At 40.3% G+C, this 15,697-nt stretch overlaps 1 protein-coding gene across 1 annotated transcript in view; it reads left to right on the top strand.

The window, feature by feature from the left end:
* LOC122793974 (F-box only protein 27-like) overlaps positions 1-15,697 on the top strand; it is a 612,799-nt gene that overhangs the window by 326,530 nt on the left and 270,572 nt on the right. Inside the window, exon 4 of the mRNA XM_044062038.1 lies at positions 7,943-8,081. Within this exon, the coding sequence (XP_043917973.1) occupies positions 7,943-8,081 (139 nt within the window). The remainder of the gene's footprint in view (positions 1-7,942; positions 8,082-15,697) is intronic.

Below are 15,697 nucleotides of genomic sequence, written 5' to 3'. Positions count from 1 at the left end.
TCAAGAAATTTACTAGGGATGTGGGAGACTATGATAGGGGGAAGCCATTTGATTTGCGACCTAGAGTAAAATTTGATATGCCCACAGATTCATCTAAGAGAATGAGAGTTACTCGGCCTAAATCTATTCTGAAGAAAAGGAGCAGGGAGTCCACGCCATCTGGTGAGGACTCATCCTCCAATACTGAATGGGAGGATACTCATATTAGCATTTCCCCTGTTTCCAAGAGGAATAATTTGGATAGAGGTTTTATTGGAAAGACCCCTTTAGGTACAAGCCCCAGAGACGAGGGGGGGGGGAAGCATCACAAACCCAGAGGGGCTGGGGGACATCCTTCAACAGATGACCAGGATTTAGCATCCAATGTTAACAATGTGCATAATATTTCCTCAGTGTTATTGGATGATCAACAAGTTGATATATTGAATAAAGGACTAAGTTTTGTCCCTGGGTTTTTTTGTCCAAGAACATTTTTTTGCTGAGGATGTGGTTAAATTTTATCGAAATTTGAATTTGAAATGCTATTTTCATGGGACTGATTATGCCGCCTCTGAGGTTAGGGAATTTCGCTTCCGGGCCTCTAGGTTCAGGCCACCTATCCAACCCATTGTCCAAACATTTCAAAATGCTGTCCTTAACGATTTACATTTATATCTACATAAACAGGACAGGCTTAAAGATAATTTGAATAAAAATCAGAGAATATGTTTGGAGAAACTGATTAACAACAAGGATATTGTTGTTTTTTCAGCAGACAAAGGGGGAGCAGTGGTGGTCCAGGATCTGGGGGACTATGAAGCCGAAGCTGATCACCAGTTATCCAATCATAATCATTATCAGGAAATGCAGGTGGACCCCACTTTGCAATTTAAAAAGGATGTTGACAAGTTTTTGGATTTGGCTACAGAGGAGGGCATCATTAATGATGAAGTGTGTCATCAACTTAAGGTTAATTTTCCTAGCAGGCAATATATCTATTTTCTCCTGAAGATCCATAAAGACCCCATAAGGCTGCCCGGGAGACCGATTATATCAGGTAGGGGTTCCCTTACGGAACCCCTTTCTGAATTTATCACATTATATTTAAAGCCACTTTTGGTACATCTACGTTCTAGAATCCAAGATACTACACAGTTCCTTTCTATTATCTCTGAGACCCAACTAGAGTCCCATTGGTTTTTGTGCACCTTGGATGTCACCTCCCTATATACCAGTATTCCCCATTGGGCAGGACTTTTGGCCCTGCAATATTGGTTGGATAAGATCAACATTTATAAGCCTGGTTTTAATACCCTCTTGGTATGCATGATTGAACAGGTCCTGATTCACAATGTGTTCTTTTTTAAGGACAGGTGTTTTTGGCAGACACAGGGCACTGCTATGGGGGCTTCTTTTGCCCCCATTTATGCAGATCTATTCATGGCGTATGTGGAGGATCAGGTAATTTATGACATCAGTCACAATATCTTTATTAACGAGATGGATATTTGGTGGAGGTATCTTGATGACTGCTGGATGGTGTGGAGAGCTAATGAGGAATTCCTTTTGGAATTTCTTGGGTATCTAAATGGTAATATATGGGGGATTGAGTTTGAGTTGACTTTTTCTAGATCTGAAATTGCTTTTTTGGATGTTTTAGTAAAAAGAACGGACACCAACATTCTTGAGAGTGAGATATTTAGAAAATTTCCCCAATTCAATACCTTATTACATGCCACCAGTTTCCACCCCCAGCATGTCATCAAGAACATCCCCAAGTCCCAATTCCTTCGTGTTAAAAGGATTTGTTCCAGCTCCTCCACATACGACCATTACAAGGGGGATCTTATCACCAGGTTTAAAAGTAGGGGTTATTTAGGGGGTGACATCATGAGGGCCAGTCGTTTTGCAAATCAGCAAGATAGAACTGATTTATTATCCTATCAAAATTGGGATCATGCTAAGTCTGATTTGCTTAGATTGGTAACAACTTATGGGAGGAATACAGTTGGATTTATGAATATTATCTGTAAGCATTGGTATTTGTTAAAATCGGATAATGTCTTAGAGAAATATATAGGGGACCGGTGTCACTATTCATTTTGGAAAGGGCGGTCTTTGGGTTCTCTTTTCAGTCATTATAAGAAGGTTTATTATAGCGATACATGTTCTATTAATCAAGTTCACCTTTTTACAGGCCCCCTATTTGGATGCTATCCATGTGGTCATTGTACCTACTGCCCTAGGGTGTTGAAATGTCGGACCTTTTCCTCACAAAACTGTCCACAAGTTTATGACATATTATGTTTTGCCAATTGCAGTACTTCTTGGGTGATTTATTTGGCCCAGTGCAATTGTCGAGCCTTCTATGTTGGACAAACTTCCCATCCTTTTAAAGTTAGGATAGGGGAACATCTTAGTGATATTAAAAACAAAAAGGGGTCCAGTTCTTTATACAAACACATTTCCAAACACCCTACGGGCAATTTTTGTTTTATGGTCATTGATCACATTAAGGACAGACATGTACAATCCCATGTTTTACATGATAGGCTCACTTACAAAGAGAAAATGTGTATCATCAAACTAGGGGCTCTATTTTCCCCTGGCTTGAATGATAATTTTTGAGGCCATCCAATTCATATGTTTGTTGTTATATTTGGGTTTATATATTAATTTATATATTTGGGATAATTGTGTTTATTTGCATTACATTTCATGCATTTATGAACTAGTGCACTATTTTATTGATGCACTAGAGGGCGCTCCATGTTTTCTATATGTGAGTTGTATAAGTTGGAAGACAGTAAGTTAGATTTTGTCTTCATTTTGTACATCATGTTTGGTAGCTGATGAAGGATTTACCGAAACCGGTACAACCATGTTGGTGTACGGTTATGTTATTTTGCTGTCTTGAAGTTGGACATTAAATAACAATTGCCTGATTCAAGGAGTTGAGTGCTGGCTTTCTTTTCTTCACTTATGGTTTGGTTTTCCAGCCGTGCACCAGCTGTTCGTGCAGGAGGATGTTTTGGATTTATAGAAGCATGAAATAGTTTGGCCAGGCTCTGACCAGTGCTACTGGTATCTCCCGCACTGGTGAACAATGTAGGAACCACTAAAGATATGTCAGAATGAGGAAGAGGGATACCCTCGACCATTGGATCAAAGAATGTAGGATTGGGTGCATCCCACATATGTGTAACTATCACTTACATAGACTTCTTGTCAGAGTTAAAAGCTGGATATAGTCAGGATTGGTGTGCTTATTGGTATTCTGTTTTTTTTCCGCAGCAGTCACAGACCAGGCACTGAATGTGCGAACCCATGCTGCTAGATTGGCATGGATGCAAGATTGACTTGGTATGTATGCATCCCAACAGTGAGGTTATTTTAACATTAAAAGTTATGACGCATTTATTTGTTACTTATACAGTTGTATCAAACTGAGCATTCATTTCCTAACTGTAATAGGGAAGTATGCATGCATTACTCTGGAGGGCAAAACAGCAGTTCATTATTACAAAGTAGTCATAAGTTGTGCCTTCAAAATCCACACTTCCCAAATGTACTCAATATATATATATATATATATATATATATATATATATATATATATATATATATATTATGTTAAATATGTTAAGGTTTCATCAATATCGTAGTGTAACATCAGAGCTGTAAAGCAGTGTCAGCTGTAAACTGTAATCACTATATTTGGACCACACATATGTGCAATGTATGCACACATCAAGGATTGTTTACTGCACTCTGTAGTATATTGTGCATCTGTTAAAAGTTGGCTAGTCTGAAGAGTAAACAAAGGTATTTGTTAGGAATTTGTAGTGTTGTATGTCACATATGAAGTTTCTAATGTTCTCTCTTTTTTTTTCTCTCATCCCAACGCTTTTCTGCCTCTTTTTTAGGTTTATTATTTATTTATTTTTTTGTGTGTTTACTTTTTATTTTTTGTTTTTCCCACAACTCAGAGGGGTAGAACGGTCCCACGGAATCCACCTGCCCCCACTCCACTGGCTACATCACTGCTGCCGAATCTGATAGCACCAGCTCTGCCATCCTTGCACTACCCAGCCTGTCAGGTAGTTTTTCCCTGGAGGATAGACCTGTGGTTCCCTCCAGGCGCAGTGGCAGAGGGAGTGAGTTTACTGCCTGTGACTAACTGCCAGGGATGGTGCATAGGATTGTGCGCCACACAGTTACTGCATGCCTACATCGGCTGGAGACACTGTTCTCCATCCTAAAATAAAAAGTAAACACAAAAAAATAGAAAATAATAAACCTCCAAAAAATAAAAAAGTAGTAAACACACATGCTAAAATAAAAAGTAAACACACACAAAAAAGAAAATAACACCCCCAAAAGAAACAAAAAAAATAATAAGCACACAAAAAAAGAGAGAAAAGGGTTGGGGTTAGTATGTGACAGACAAAGCATTGATACAGTTATTTTACTCTGTGGTACCTTTACTTTTAACACTTCAAACTCTAACAAGTTTCTTTCTTACTTTTAAGATTACCCAGTTTATAACAGAGGCACACTATAGCACACCAGTCCTTGATGTGCGTATATATTGCACATATGTGTCTGCTAATTTTACTGATTATAGATTACAAAAGGTCATTTGTGCAACTGGTACAGATTTATGAAGTTATGGAATAAAATCCCAGTCCAGGTTAGGCAGAGTCCCTCATTGACTCTCTTCAAGAGGAATCTTGATGAGTGGATGGGAGATCGTAGGTTTACCCCTGGTATCACTTCTGTGTCACTGTTAGACAGAGGGACAGTATACTAACCTCGAAAAAGGGCATAGCAAAATTAATTTAAAATGGGTGGCGAAAGCCAAACACACTCTGGCTAGGCTTATAAATGCCCTAGGGCAGATAGCCTAGTACGAACCTATGAACCTATAATGATGAAAACATAACAGTATTGTATACTTGGGAAGTGCAGTTTTTGAACCCATGACCGATGACTACACTAAAGTACTGTACTGTTCTATTGTCTTACAGACTACTGCAAGCATACTTTTCCTTTTACAGTTTAGAGATGTCTGCCCACTGTTACTTGAGAATATGGCACCACTGCTTTGTGCTACAGACTAAGGCATGTATGGTTTCTTTTACAGCTGGGATATGCTTGCTCAATTTGGTACATATGCGTGTTCCAATTGTACTGAATGCAGATTACAGAAAGTTATTTGTGCCACTTGTATAGAGGTATGACATTATATTCCAATAATGATGGAAGCCTAATAGTATTATATATTTGGGATATCCATGCTCAGTTTGATACAACTCTGTTAAATACCAGCTAAGCACTCCTTAACTTTTAATGCTACAAAATCATTATACAAATTATTATTATTATTATTATTATTATTAAATTACTATGTAGACAGTACTGTTCTGATGCATACATACCACATGCTTCTCGCATCCTTAATAGATGTTTGGCATGGCATCAAACATTTGAGACTGTCCTCAGTCGCTGTGGAAAAAAACAGAACAGAACACCATTATGAATACTAGTCCTGACTGTATTCAGCTTTTAACTCTTACAATTACTCACTGAAATTTATACTTGTACATCTGTGGGGTGTCCCCTACCCAACATGCCTCGATCTAAAGCTCAAGGGTATCCTGCTTCCTCCTCCAGAGGTCATGAAAATGATGTCTGCATTGCTCGCCTGTGCGTGGGATATCTGTCTCAATGTTTTGCACCCTGGCAACACTGTTCCAGGCTTTAGATTTATATTCTGTGCCAGAATAGTCCCATCACAGCAACCTGGGCCCATGCTCTCTAACTAGGAGTCCAACAAAAATCTTAGCACACACCCTCTTGAGCAACTCCCGACATGCCTGCCATAGTTCAAGCTCAATGACTAGTGAGCATTTCCCACCAATTGCAGTTTATATGATGCTGTTTCCCACCTATTCCATGTCTTGCCCTTGAATGTGCTCATTTTGGTTAGCAGCATTTGAAAATGTTGCACATCACTTACCATTGTTCAAACACAGTAAATGAGGGTATGCAGTGCCAGGCGCTGTGTTTGCATGATAGCGATGCGCAATAGTGGCGAACAATGACATTTCTAGCTGATTAGATGTATAGGCACTTGTGTAAATGGACTAGTTGATTTTATGATATATACAGTTCTGCTACACCTGTAGCTATTACATGAAGAAGGTTGAAAACCTTTTTGTGTATCTTTCACTTTATTGCTATAATCTGCAATCTCACAAAAGTAAAACAAAACTTGCACACCCTGTATTAGAACCCCATACCATCTGCACCCCACCCCTACACTTAACACCTGCTGCCACAGGATTAGTGAGATGGATGTCTGCTATCTTCGTAGTTATTGTAAGGTTTTAGCTGTTAACCGTAGTGCAGTGCCGCTTACCATGGTTGTCTTATGCATAGTATTATTAAGTGAATGCATTGGATAAATATATATATGGCTGTCTGGGTCTTGTCTACAACCTGGGTGGTCCATTCCTCCAGTTGGTGCACTGTGGCGCTTCGCACAAACCAGCTGAGCATAGCTAAACATATTTATGTCAAGTGGTGCATCTCACAAACACTGGCAAAAAAAAAGTAAAAAAAAAAAAAGAAATCGATATCAATAATTATAATAACAGTGTGATATTACTGGCATGAGATTACGTGATGCCGTGCGATGCACAGTATCTTGTACACAAATACACATACATGCAGGCTCTGTGCCGAACCTATACGGAGTTTATTGAATCCCAGAAAGCATCTGTATATCAGTGTTCTGATTTAATATTTAGTTAAAGTGAGTGTGCTAGGTTTACCACTTCGTGGAGGGAGTGCTTCCATGGAAATTACTTTTTTTTTCACCTACTTCTAAACTACTAGTGAAAGTGTAGCATTTGTCCTCGAAAAGGATTTCAATCTTGCAGTCAATCCCATCACTTCTGTATCTCGGATCTCTAAAGATGGTATCCTTGATGCCACATCCAGGGTAATTCCCAGAGTGGTGTTTCTGGTTCAGTATATCCTCCATTCTGCACTTTTGTATTGTATGGACAGCTAATAGAACCGTATTAGCTGCACCATTGATGTCATCAGGCAGCTCATTTATTACCATACCCGGTGGTGAATTTCAACAGAAACAATTTTTGTTTCCTTTGCAAAGGTAGAAAGAGAGAAAGTCCAGATGAAAACAGCTCTTGCCAAAATGGCTGCTTGTTAAAATGAAGCTAAGCTCTTTATGGTATCTTTCTATTATTCCGTTATGAAGAATGGTTAGCGGTTTGTCAGGCCTGCATCAAAGTTCTGAATTGTATGCTTTATATTTGTTTCTCACATTTTTTAGTTTGTGAGTGCATGAATCTGTTATGTTTTTCCCTGTAGGTATAGCTTTCTTTGCACTTAAAGAGCTCATAAGGGTGTCTGTAAGATCATCTCATATACCCAGACAGTAGTGCTGAAGAGGGCAGAAGTGTGGCTTCCACTAACACAAGAACAAAATGAGAAATTTCAGTATTTGGTGCACAGCCATCACCATTAAATCCTATTAGATCTTTGTCTTTTATTTTGCAGGCACCTGTCTTGACAATATGTTCTTATACCATTTGCTTGTATAATGGAACTTTAATGACTACATCCGGTACATTAAACAGACCTAGACTTTATAGGTTATATTTCATTGTAGGCGGAAGCAGTGTTCAGTTTTGTACTATGAGAAACTCCACCTTCCCATTATACTTCAGTAGAAAAAGTTAAGCCATTTAATCAGTTTACTGTATCAGTCATAGATTTTATAAGGCCAGTTATCCAATCCAGTGTTGGATGCAACCACACAGAATCCATAACTTTTAGTGCAGAAGTAACCATGTAGGATCAACAACTTTGTCAGTGCAGACTTATGACAGAACAAAGAACATTTTATAGCAGGCTGTTTCTGTGTTTAAAGGTATGGTACTCGAAGTGACTGTGGCGGTGTTTATGAAATTCATGTTACTCTCCTGGATGCAGACAAGTCAACAGTAAAAGCAGAGTTCAAGTGCGAAGCTCCCCCAATTCCACAGTGGAATGATGCTTCATATCACAAGGTATGCTATTTATCAGTTATAAGCTAGTTATTCAGATCATCTTGTGTTGTTTTTATATGACTACTATGTTGATTCTGCAATTCTGTGTGGTGAGATTACGTTTATAAAGACTGAGGTTTATTCTCTTGTACTAGGCCACTAGAATTAGAGGGTTTCAGAACATGCATATGGAACATGTCTACCGAGGCCCAGTGATATACACTGCTGTGAAGCATCGAATGAGTTGAGCAGAGATGCTGATGTTGGCATGAGTGAGTTAATGTTGCTTGATGTCACCTTTATTCCTTTACAGACATTACTTAGTACGTGCATGCAGTGCGAGTTAAAAGCCACCTTATTAAACCCATCACAATGCTAATATAACAAAGACAATATGCGCATGCAGACACACACGCACATGCACAGTCTGTCACCTTACTGGTGTACCACTCTTCTAATCTATCTTTCTTATGCTCTGTAGAGTGCAGCCATGTTCTCAGTAGGCCCTTGATGAAATCTCAAATGAGCAAACAAAAAGCATTGATCAAAAAAAAAAAAAATATATATATATATATATATATATATATATATATATATATATATATATATATATATACATACATATATATATACACACACACACACACACATATATACACACACACACACACACACACACACACACACACACACATACAGTGGATATAAAAAGTGTACACACCCTTGTTAAAGTGCCAGGTTTTTGTGATATAAAAAATGAGACCATAATAAATTATTTCAAAACTGTTCCCACCTTTAATGTGACCTATAACCTGTACAATTCAATTGAAAAACAAACAAATCTGTTTGGAGAAAAATATAAAAAATAAAAAACGTACAATAAGCTGGTTGCATAAGTGTGCACACCCTTAAACTAATACTTTGTTGAAGCACCTTTTGATTTAATTACAGCATTCAGTCTTCTTGGGTACATACCTACCATCAATTAAAGAGACTCTGATTAACCCCAAATAAAGTTCAGCTGTCCTAGTAGGATTTTCTTGACATTTACTCAGTTGCCTGCTACAGCAAACATCATGGTTCACAGAGAGCTTACAAAGTAGCAAAGGGCATTGTTGAAAGGTATCAGTCAGGAGAAGGATACAAAAAAATGTCCATAGCATTGGATGTACCATGGAACACAGTGAACACAGTCATCAAAAAGTGGAGAAAATATGGGACAGCAGTGACGTTGCAAAGAACTAGACGTCCCTTCAAAATTTATGAAAAGACAAGATGGAAACTGGTCAGGGAGACTGCCAAGAGACCTACAGTAACACTAAAGGAGCTACAGGAATTTCTGGCAAGTGCTGGTTGTGTACTACATGTGACAACAATCTCCCGTGTTCTCCATATGTCTGGCCTATGGGGTAGGATTGCAATATGGAAGCCTTTTCTTACACAGAAAAACATCCAGGCCCGGCTAAAATTTGCAAAACAATACAAGTCTCCCAAAAGCATGTGGGAAAATGTGTTATGGTGTGATGAGACCAAGGTTGAACGTTTTGGCCACAGTTCCAAAAGGTACTTTTGGCACAAAAACAACACCATCCCCACGGTGAAGCATGGTGGTGGCAGTATCATGCTTTAGGGTTGCTTTTCTTCAGCTGGAACTGGGGCATTCATTAGTCAAGGTAGAGAGAATTATGAACAGTTCCAAACACCAGTCACTTTTGGCCCAAAACCTTCAGGCGTCTGCTAGAAAGCTGAAGATGTAGTGGAATATTACCTTTTCAACATGACAATGACCCCAAGCATACATCCAAATCAACAAAAGAATGACTTCACCAGAAGAAAATTAAAATTTTGGAATGGCCCAGCCAGAGCCCAGACCTAAATCCAATAGAAAATCTGTGGGGTTACCTGAAGAGGGCTGTGCACAACAGATGCCCTTGCAATCTGACAGATTTTGAGCACCTTTGCAAGGAAGAGTGGGCAAATATTGCCAAGTCAAGATGTGCTATGCTGCTAGACTCCTACCCAAAAAGACTGAATGCTGTAATTAAATCAAAAGGTGCTTCAACAAAGTATTAGTTTAAGGGTGTGCACACTTATGCAACCAACTTATTGTATGTTTTTTATATTTTATATTTTCCCCCTAACAGATTTGTTTGTTTTTCAATTGAATTGTACATTATAGGTCACATTAAACGTGGGAAAAGGTTTAAAATGATTTATTGTGGTCTCATTTCTTTATATCACAAAAACCTGGCATTTTAACAGGGGTGTGTATATGGGCCTAGTTCAGAAGACTTGTCAAACCAAAAGACTGAATCCCAAAAGACTGACAATTCAAAATACTGAATACATTTTTAATGCAGGAGGCAAGCCCCCCCTGCACCCTTCATGTGGGGGGCTGTACCCCTACACCCCCTGGTAGCTATATATGCCAACTCCAAAATTGCACAACAGTGAAGAAGAGGCAAATTCCTTCACTCAGTATTTTGAATTTTCAGTCTTTTGGTTTTTCAGTCTTCTGAAGTAGACCCATCTCTCTCGATATGTATATATATGTATACATATATATATATATATATATATATATATATATATATATATATATATATGGATCTAGGACTATTGAAATTTGCAGGGTGGCAAACACCCCCTACTTTAATATTTTCACTCCGAGGTCACACTACAGTGGGGAAAAGGGAATTTTCCCTTATCCACAGTGCAGTACGACCTCCGCAACAGGCATACTTATGCGAAAGTGCTTCTTCGGTGAAAAGCACTTTCGCGCAAGTATGCCTGGCCGAATCTGATGTTATTCGTGTTGCACTGTTGCAGTCATTACATTTGGATAATCTGCTGGCAGGTTGCCCTCAGTCGGCCTGAATTCCAAAGTCTTGGGTCCTGCGTCGGTTGCTGGAATCTCTTCCATGACGTCAGGTCATCAGGGGTATAAAACATGCAGCCGACGGAATTTTCTTTAGTCTTTCTTGCCGCGCGGTGCCCGAAGCAGAAGCATTTCGCAAGTGCCAGTTGGCCGACTACTGAAATATTCGAGTTTGAGTTTCAGAACCGAAGTCTTCATTAAAGCTAAGTACCCCATTGGGGAAACTTTTTTCTTGCCTTTTACCAATGTCAGAAAAAGTTAACAACTGTATTACTTGTGGGAAGCAAATACCTCATAAGGATTTCCATTTATACTGTATTCCTTGCCTAGGCCCTGATTATAACGTGCCTGGCTGTCAGTTTTGTGCTCGATTTAACCAACGCACTATTAAGCGTCTGTATATTTTTGCATCAAAGTATTTTGGAAACAGATTTAACTACCCAGAAATGTCGTCGGATAGCAATCCGACTACCGGAGTACATAAAAAATGCAAAGAAAAGGACAGAGAAAGGCAGTCAAGATCCAAAACCAACGACGAAGCTTCTCCTAAGCCAGTCGCCGGTTCGCCGGTACTCAGTGAGGCGCCTTTGCAGCCCCTGATACCCGCTACCTTCGAGTCGCAGGCCTCTACCGACACCCATGTGGAGTCCGGCATGCCGCAATATACTCAAGGTATTGGACCGACGGATGTATCTCCCTTGGATGGGTCCAGAGCCGCTGAGCAGGCGCCGGCTTCTGAGGGTGTATTCAGACCTAAACATTTGTACATCAAACCGACTACAGCTGCAAAACCAAAGACAAAAGCAACTTCTAAACCTAAAAAACCGACGCATGAGCCACGTGCACAGGCCTCTATGCCTAAAAAACAGATGATCAAAGTGGCTGAAGACCTTATTACCTTGATCAGGGGTACCCATCCCCTTCCAGATAAGAGGCCTAGGCAAGACACTGATTATGAATCTTCAGATCAGGTTTCTATTTCTTCTGATTCCTCTTCTGATCAGGAATTTTCTATACCTCCCTATGAGGATTCTGATGCTGAGGAGTCTATTCCATCTACATCTCCTCCTGAGGATTATTCATTTGGAGAAACCTTGCATACTTTGAGGGAGCATTTTCACTGGGAGAGTCAAGACTTTTCAGAATCTAAAAAGAGGCTCAGGGATTTCCTTCTTCTCCCTCAGCACAAGCCTTTAGCCATTCCCCCTGTTTTAGACATTATGGATTATGTGTTTTCGGAGTCAAGCTTGACCCCTGACTCCTTACCTCCAGCTCCCAGTAAGCCTGACAGATATTACAGAGTCCCCGACTCACATACATTTTTATTTAGAAACCCTGCTGCTGATCCTGAAACTATTTCACAGGGTCCAAAGGAAGTTAAGGCCTCAACAGCAAAAAACCCTACCCCCTCTGACAGAGATTCTAGGGCACTGGACAGATGGGGAAAAAAGGTTTATACATCTGCAACCTTGGCAATCAGGGCCTTAAATTGTCAATTTCATATGATTAAGTACCAACAACATGTTATGGGATTGCTGAAACAGAAAATGATGTTGATTTCAGAATGTGCAGAAAATAAAGAATTGCAGGAATTATTGCATGCAGCTGAACAAGTTGGAAAGCATACTTTGCAGAGTGGTTTTGATTCTTTAGAGGCCTCCTCCGCAGTTACTGGATCTGTGATTAGGAGGCATGCCTGGTTAAAGGAACAAAATTTTCCTGATCATGTTAAAGCTAAATTGCTAGATGCACCTTTACAGCATGATTCTCTGTTTGGTATTAAGGCAGAAGAGGTTTTAAAGAAATGGAAGACAAAGCTAAGTCTATGCAAACTGTTAAAGATTTCTTACAAATGCAGCCACCAAGATTCAGTAGACACTGGCCTACAAAACATTGGTCCTTTCCTGTGTCAGACAGAGCTCAAAGGGGCAAATCCAGACGCCCTAAGGGCTCCAGGTACCAGGCTCAAGACTCATACAGGTCAAAGCAATGGGGCGCATCCACCTCCAAATCTGGAGGAGATAAGGCGCAAACCTACAGAAAGCAATCCCAATGACTTCCCTCAGGCTACACCAAGCACTTATCTTTTGGCAGCACCCATAGGGGGAAAATTAGCACTTTTTGCTCAAAATTGCCAGTTAATAACCCAGGACAAGTGGGTACTAAACATCGTATCACAAGGATACAGATTCCATTTCCACTCTCTGCCAATGACAGATGGTTGGCCAGATCTGCCAGAAAATCAATGGGCAGAGGCACAGAAACAGGTTACATCCCTCATGGATATGGGGGCCATTCAGACAGTACCAGAACAGGAAAAAGGACAGGGTTTTTACTCAAGACTGTTCCTGGTACCCAGAAAGGACAAGGCCTGGCGGCCAATACTGGATTTATCGATTTTGAACACATACCTGGACATTCCAAAATTCAAAATGCTCACTTTGCAGCAGCTTCTGCCCATGCTGGGCAAGAATGCTTGGCTGGTGACTTTAGATCTAAAAGAGGCATACCTGCATGTCCCAATAAGACAATCGTGCAGAAGATGCCTCAGATTCAAGGCTGGCTTAATGCATTACCAATTCTCTGCACTGCCCTTTGGCTTATCTACTGTGCCCAGGGTCTTTACAAAGTGACTGGCACCAGTATTTGCTTTTTGCAGACAAAGAAGTATTCAAATATATCCTTACTTGGACGACTGTCTCATTCAAGCAGAGAACAAGGACACTCTTCTACGACACCTGGCATTTGTGAAAAGGCTTCTAACATGCCTAGGGTACACAGTAAATGAAAAAAAAATCACAACTGGTACCCTCTCAAAAGATAACACTCCTGGGTGCAAGCTTGAATACAACTGCCCAGATGGCTTACCCCACGCCAGGCAAACAAAGGCAACTGACTACTTACTTCAAACTGATGGCAACAAAAACCCAGTCTTCTGCAAGACAAATTTTGCAGGCTCTGGGCTTTATGGCATCCTGATTCCTACTAATTCCATATGCAAGACTGCATATGAGGAAACTTAAATGGTACCTAAAAAGTTTATGGAGTCAACATTCACACAGTCTGGAAACAATGATTCCTCTCATTCCCTGCCTGCAACAGGAGTTTCTATGGTGGGCAAAGGCCTGTCACCAAAACATGGGACGGCCCTTCACTCTACCCCCTGCCAGCCAAACCTTAACAACAGACGCATCATATTATGCCTGGGGGGCCCACATGGCAGGAAGATGCATTCAGGGCATATGGGCACCAAATCAAATGCATCTACATATCAACCAGAAAGAGATGCTAGGTGTTCAAAATGCCCTAACAGCCTTCAAGGACTTACTTCATCCGGGACAACTACTGATGAAGATGGACAACACCACAGTCATGTGGTATATAAACAAGCAAGGGGGCACACACTCATACCCCCTTTGCAGATTAGCCATGGCACTGTGGAACACAGCTTTGACCTACCATATACATCTTCAAGCTCAATTCCTGCCAGGAAAATAAAACACTCGGGCAGACGATTTAAGCAGAAACCTTATGGATCCTCACGAGTGGAAACTAAATCCACAAATATTCAGCATAATAACAGAGAAATGGGGAGCCCAGACATAGATCTATTTGCCTGTCCTCAAAATTATTAACTGAAAAGATTCTGCACAAGGACTTATCACAGACAAGCATGGAAATTGGACTCCCTATCCTTCAGTTGGAAAAACCTATCAGTTTACACCTTTCCTCCTCTGCCTCTTCTACCCAAGGTCCTTCTAAAAGTCAGACAAGAGAAGCCAAAGATGATATTAATTGCCCCGGACTTGCCCCCCAATTCTGGTACCCAATCCTAAGGAACTTGTCTCAATACTCAGCTTGGACCTTGCCTCAAAAACCACAACTACTGTCCCAGCAAAACAATCAGATCCTGCAAAATCAACTACAGACTCTGAACCTGGCAGCATGGCTAATCCTGTAATCATACAAACGACACCTGTCAGTATAGCTGTGATGGATGTCATTTTGGAAGCCAGAAGGCCTAGTACTAGAAAATCTTATGCTGACAAATGTAAGAGATTCTGTGCTTGGAATCGGGCACAAGGAACTGATACAGCAGAACCACATATTCCTCAGATATTACAATACTTAACTGAGATGCTTGACAAAGGCCTATCTTTCTCATCAATGAAAATCCATGCCTCTGCCATTTCAGCTCATTACAATACAGAGCCACCAATCTTTTCTCATCCTTTACTAAAGCAGTATCTTAGAGGAGCCAAATATTTAAGGTCTCCTAGAAGATCACCATTACCTGCATGGGACCTTAATTATGTGTTGGAAAAGCTCACCATGCCTCCATTTGAACCAACTGCTACCGCTGATATAAAGTTCTTATCATGGAAGACAGCTCTGCCACTAGCAATTACTTCAGCAAGAAGAGTTTCAGAGCTACAGGCCCTCATGGCTGTAGAGCCTTTTATCATATTTTACCCAGACAGGGTGTATCTGAGGACAAATCCTACTTTTATGCCTAAGGTCATTTCCAGTGTGGCTCTTAACCAAACAATTCATCTGCCAACTTTTTATCCAAATCCGCAGAACAAAGGGGAGAGAATTCTGCATTCCTTCAACGTACACAGACAGCTAAGATTCTACTTGAGTAGGACTAAAGCTCTAAGAAAAACTGAGCAATTACTAGTGTCATATGCTGCAGGATCAGAAGGAAAGGCTATTTCAAAGCAGACAGTTTCAAAATGGATAAGCCATTGCATCTGTT

Source organism: Protopterus annectens, chromosome 1.part0, assembly GCF_019279795.1.
Source record: "Protopterus annectens isolate FY-2018-M chromosome 1.part0, PAN1.0, whole genome shotgun sequence".
NCBI lineage: Eukaryota > Metazoa > Chordata > Ceratodontiformes > Protopteridae > Protopterus > Protopterus annectens.
The sequence above is the reverse complement of the archived record's forward strand: the minus strand, read 5'-3'. Positions and strand labels throughout refer to the sequence as shown.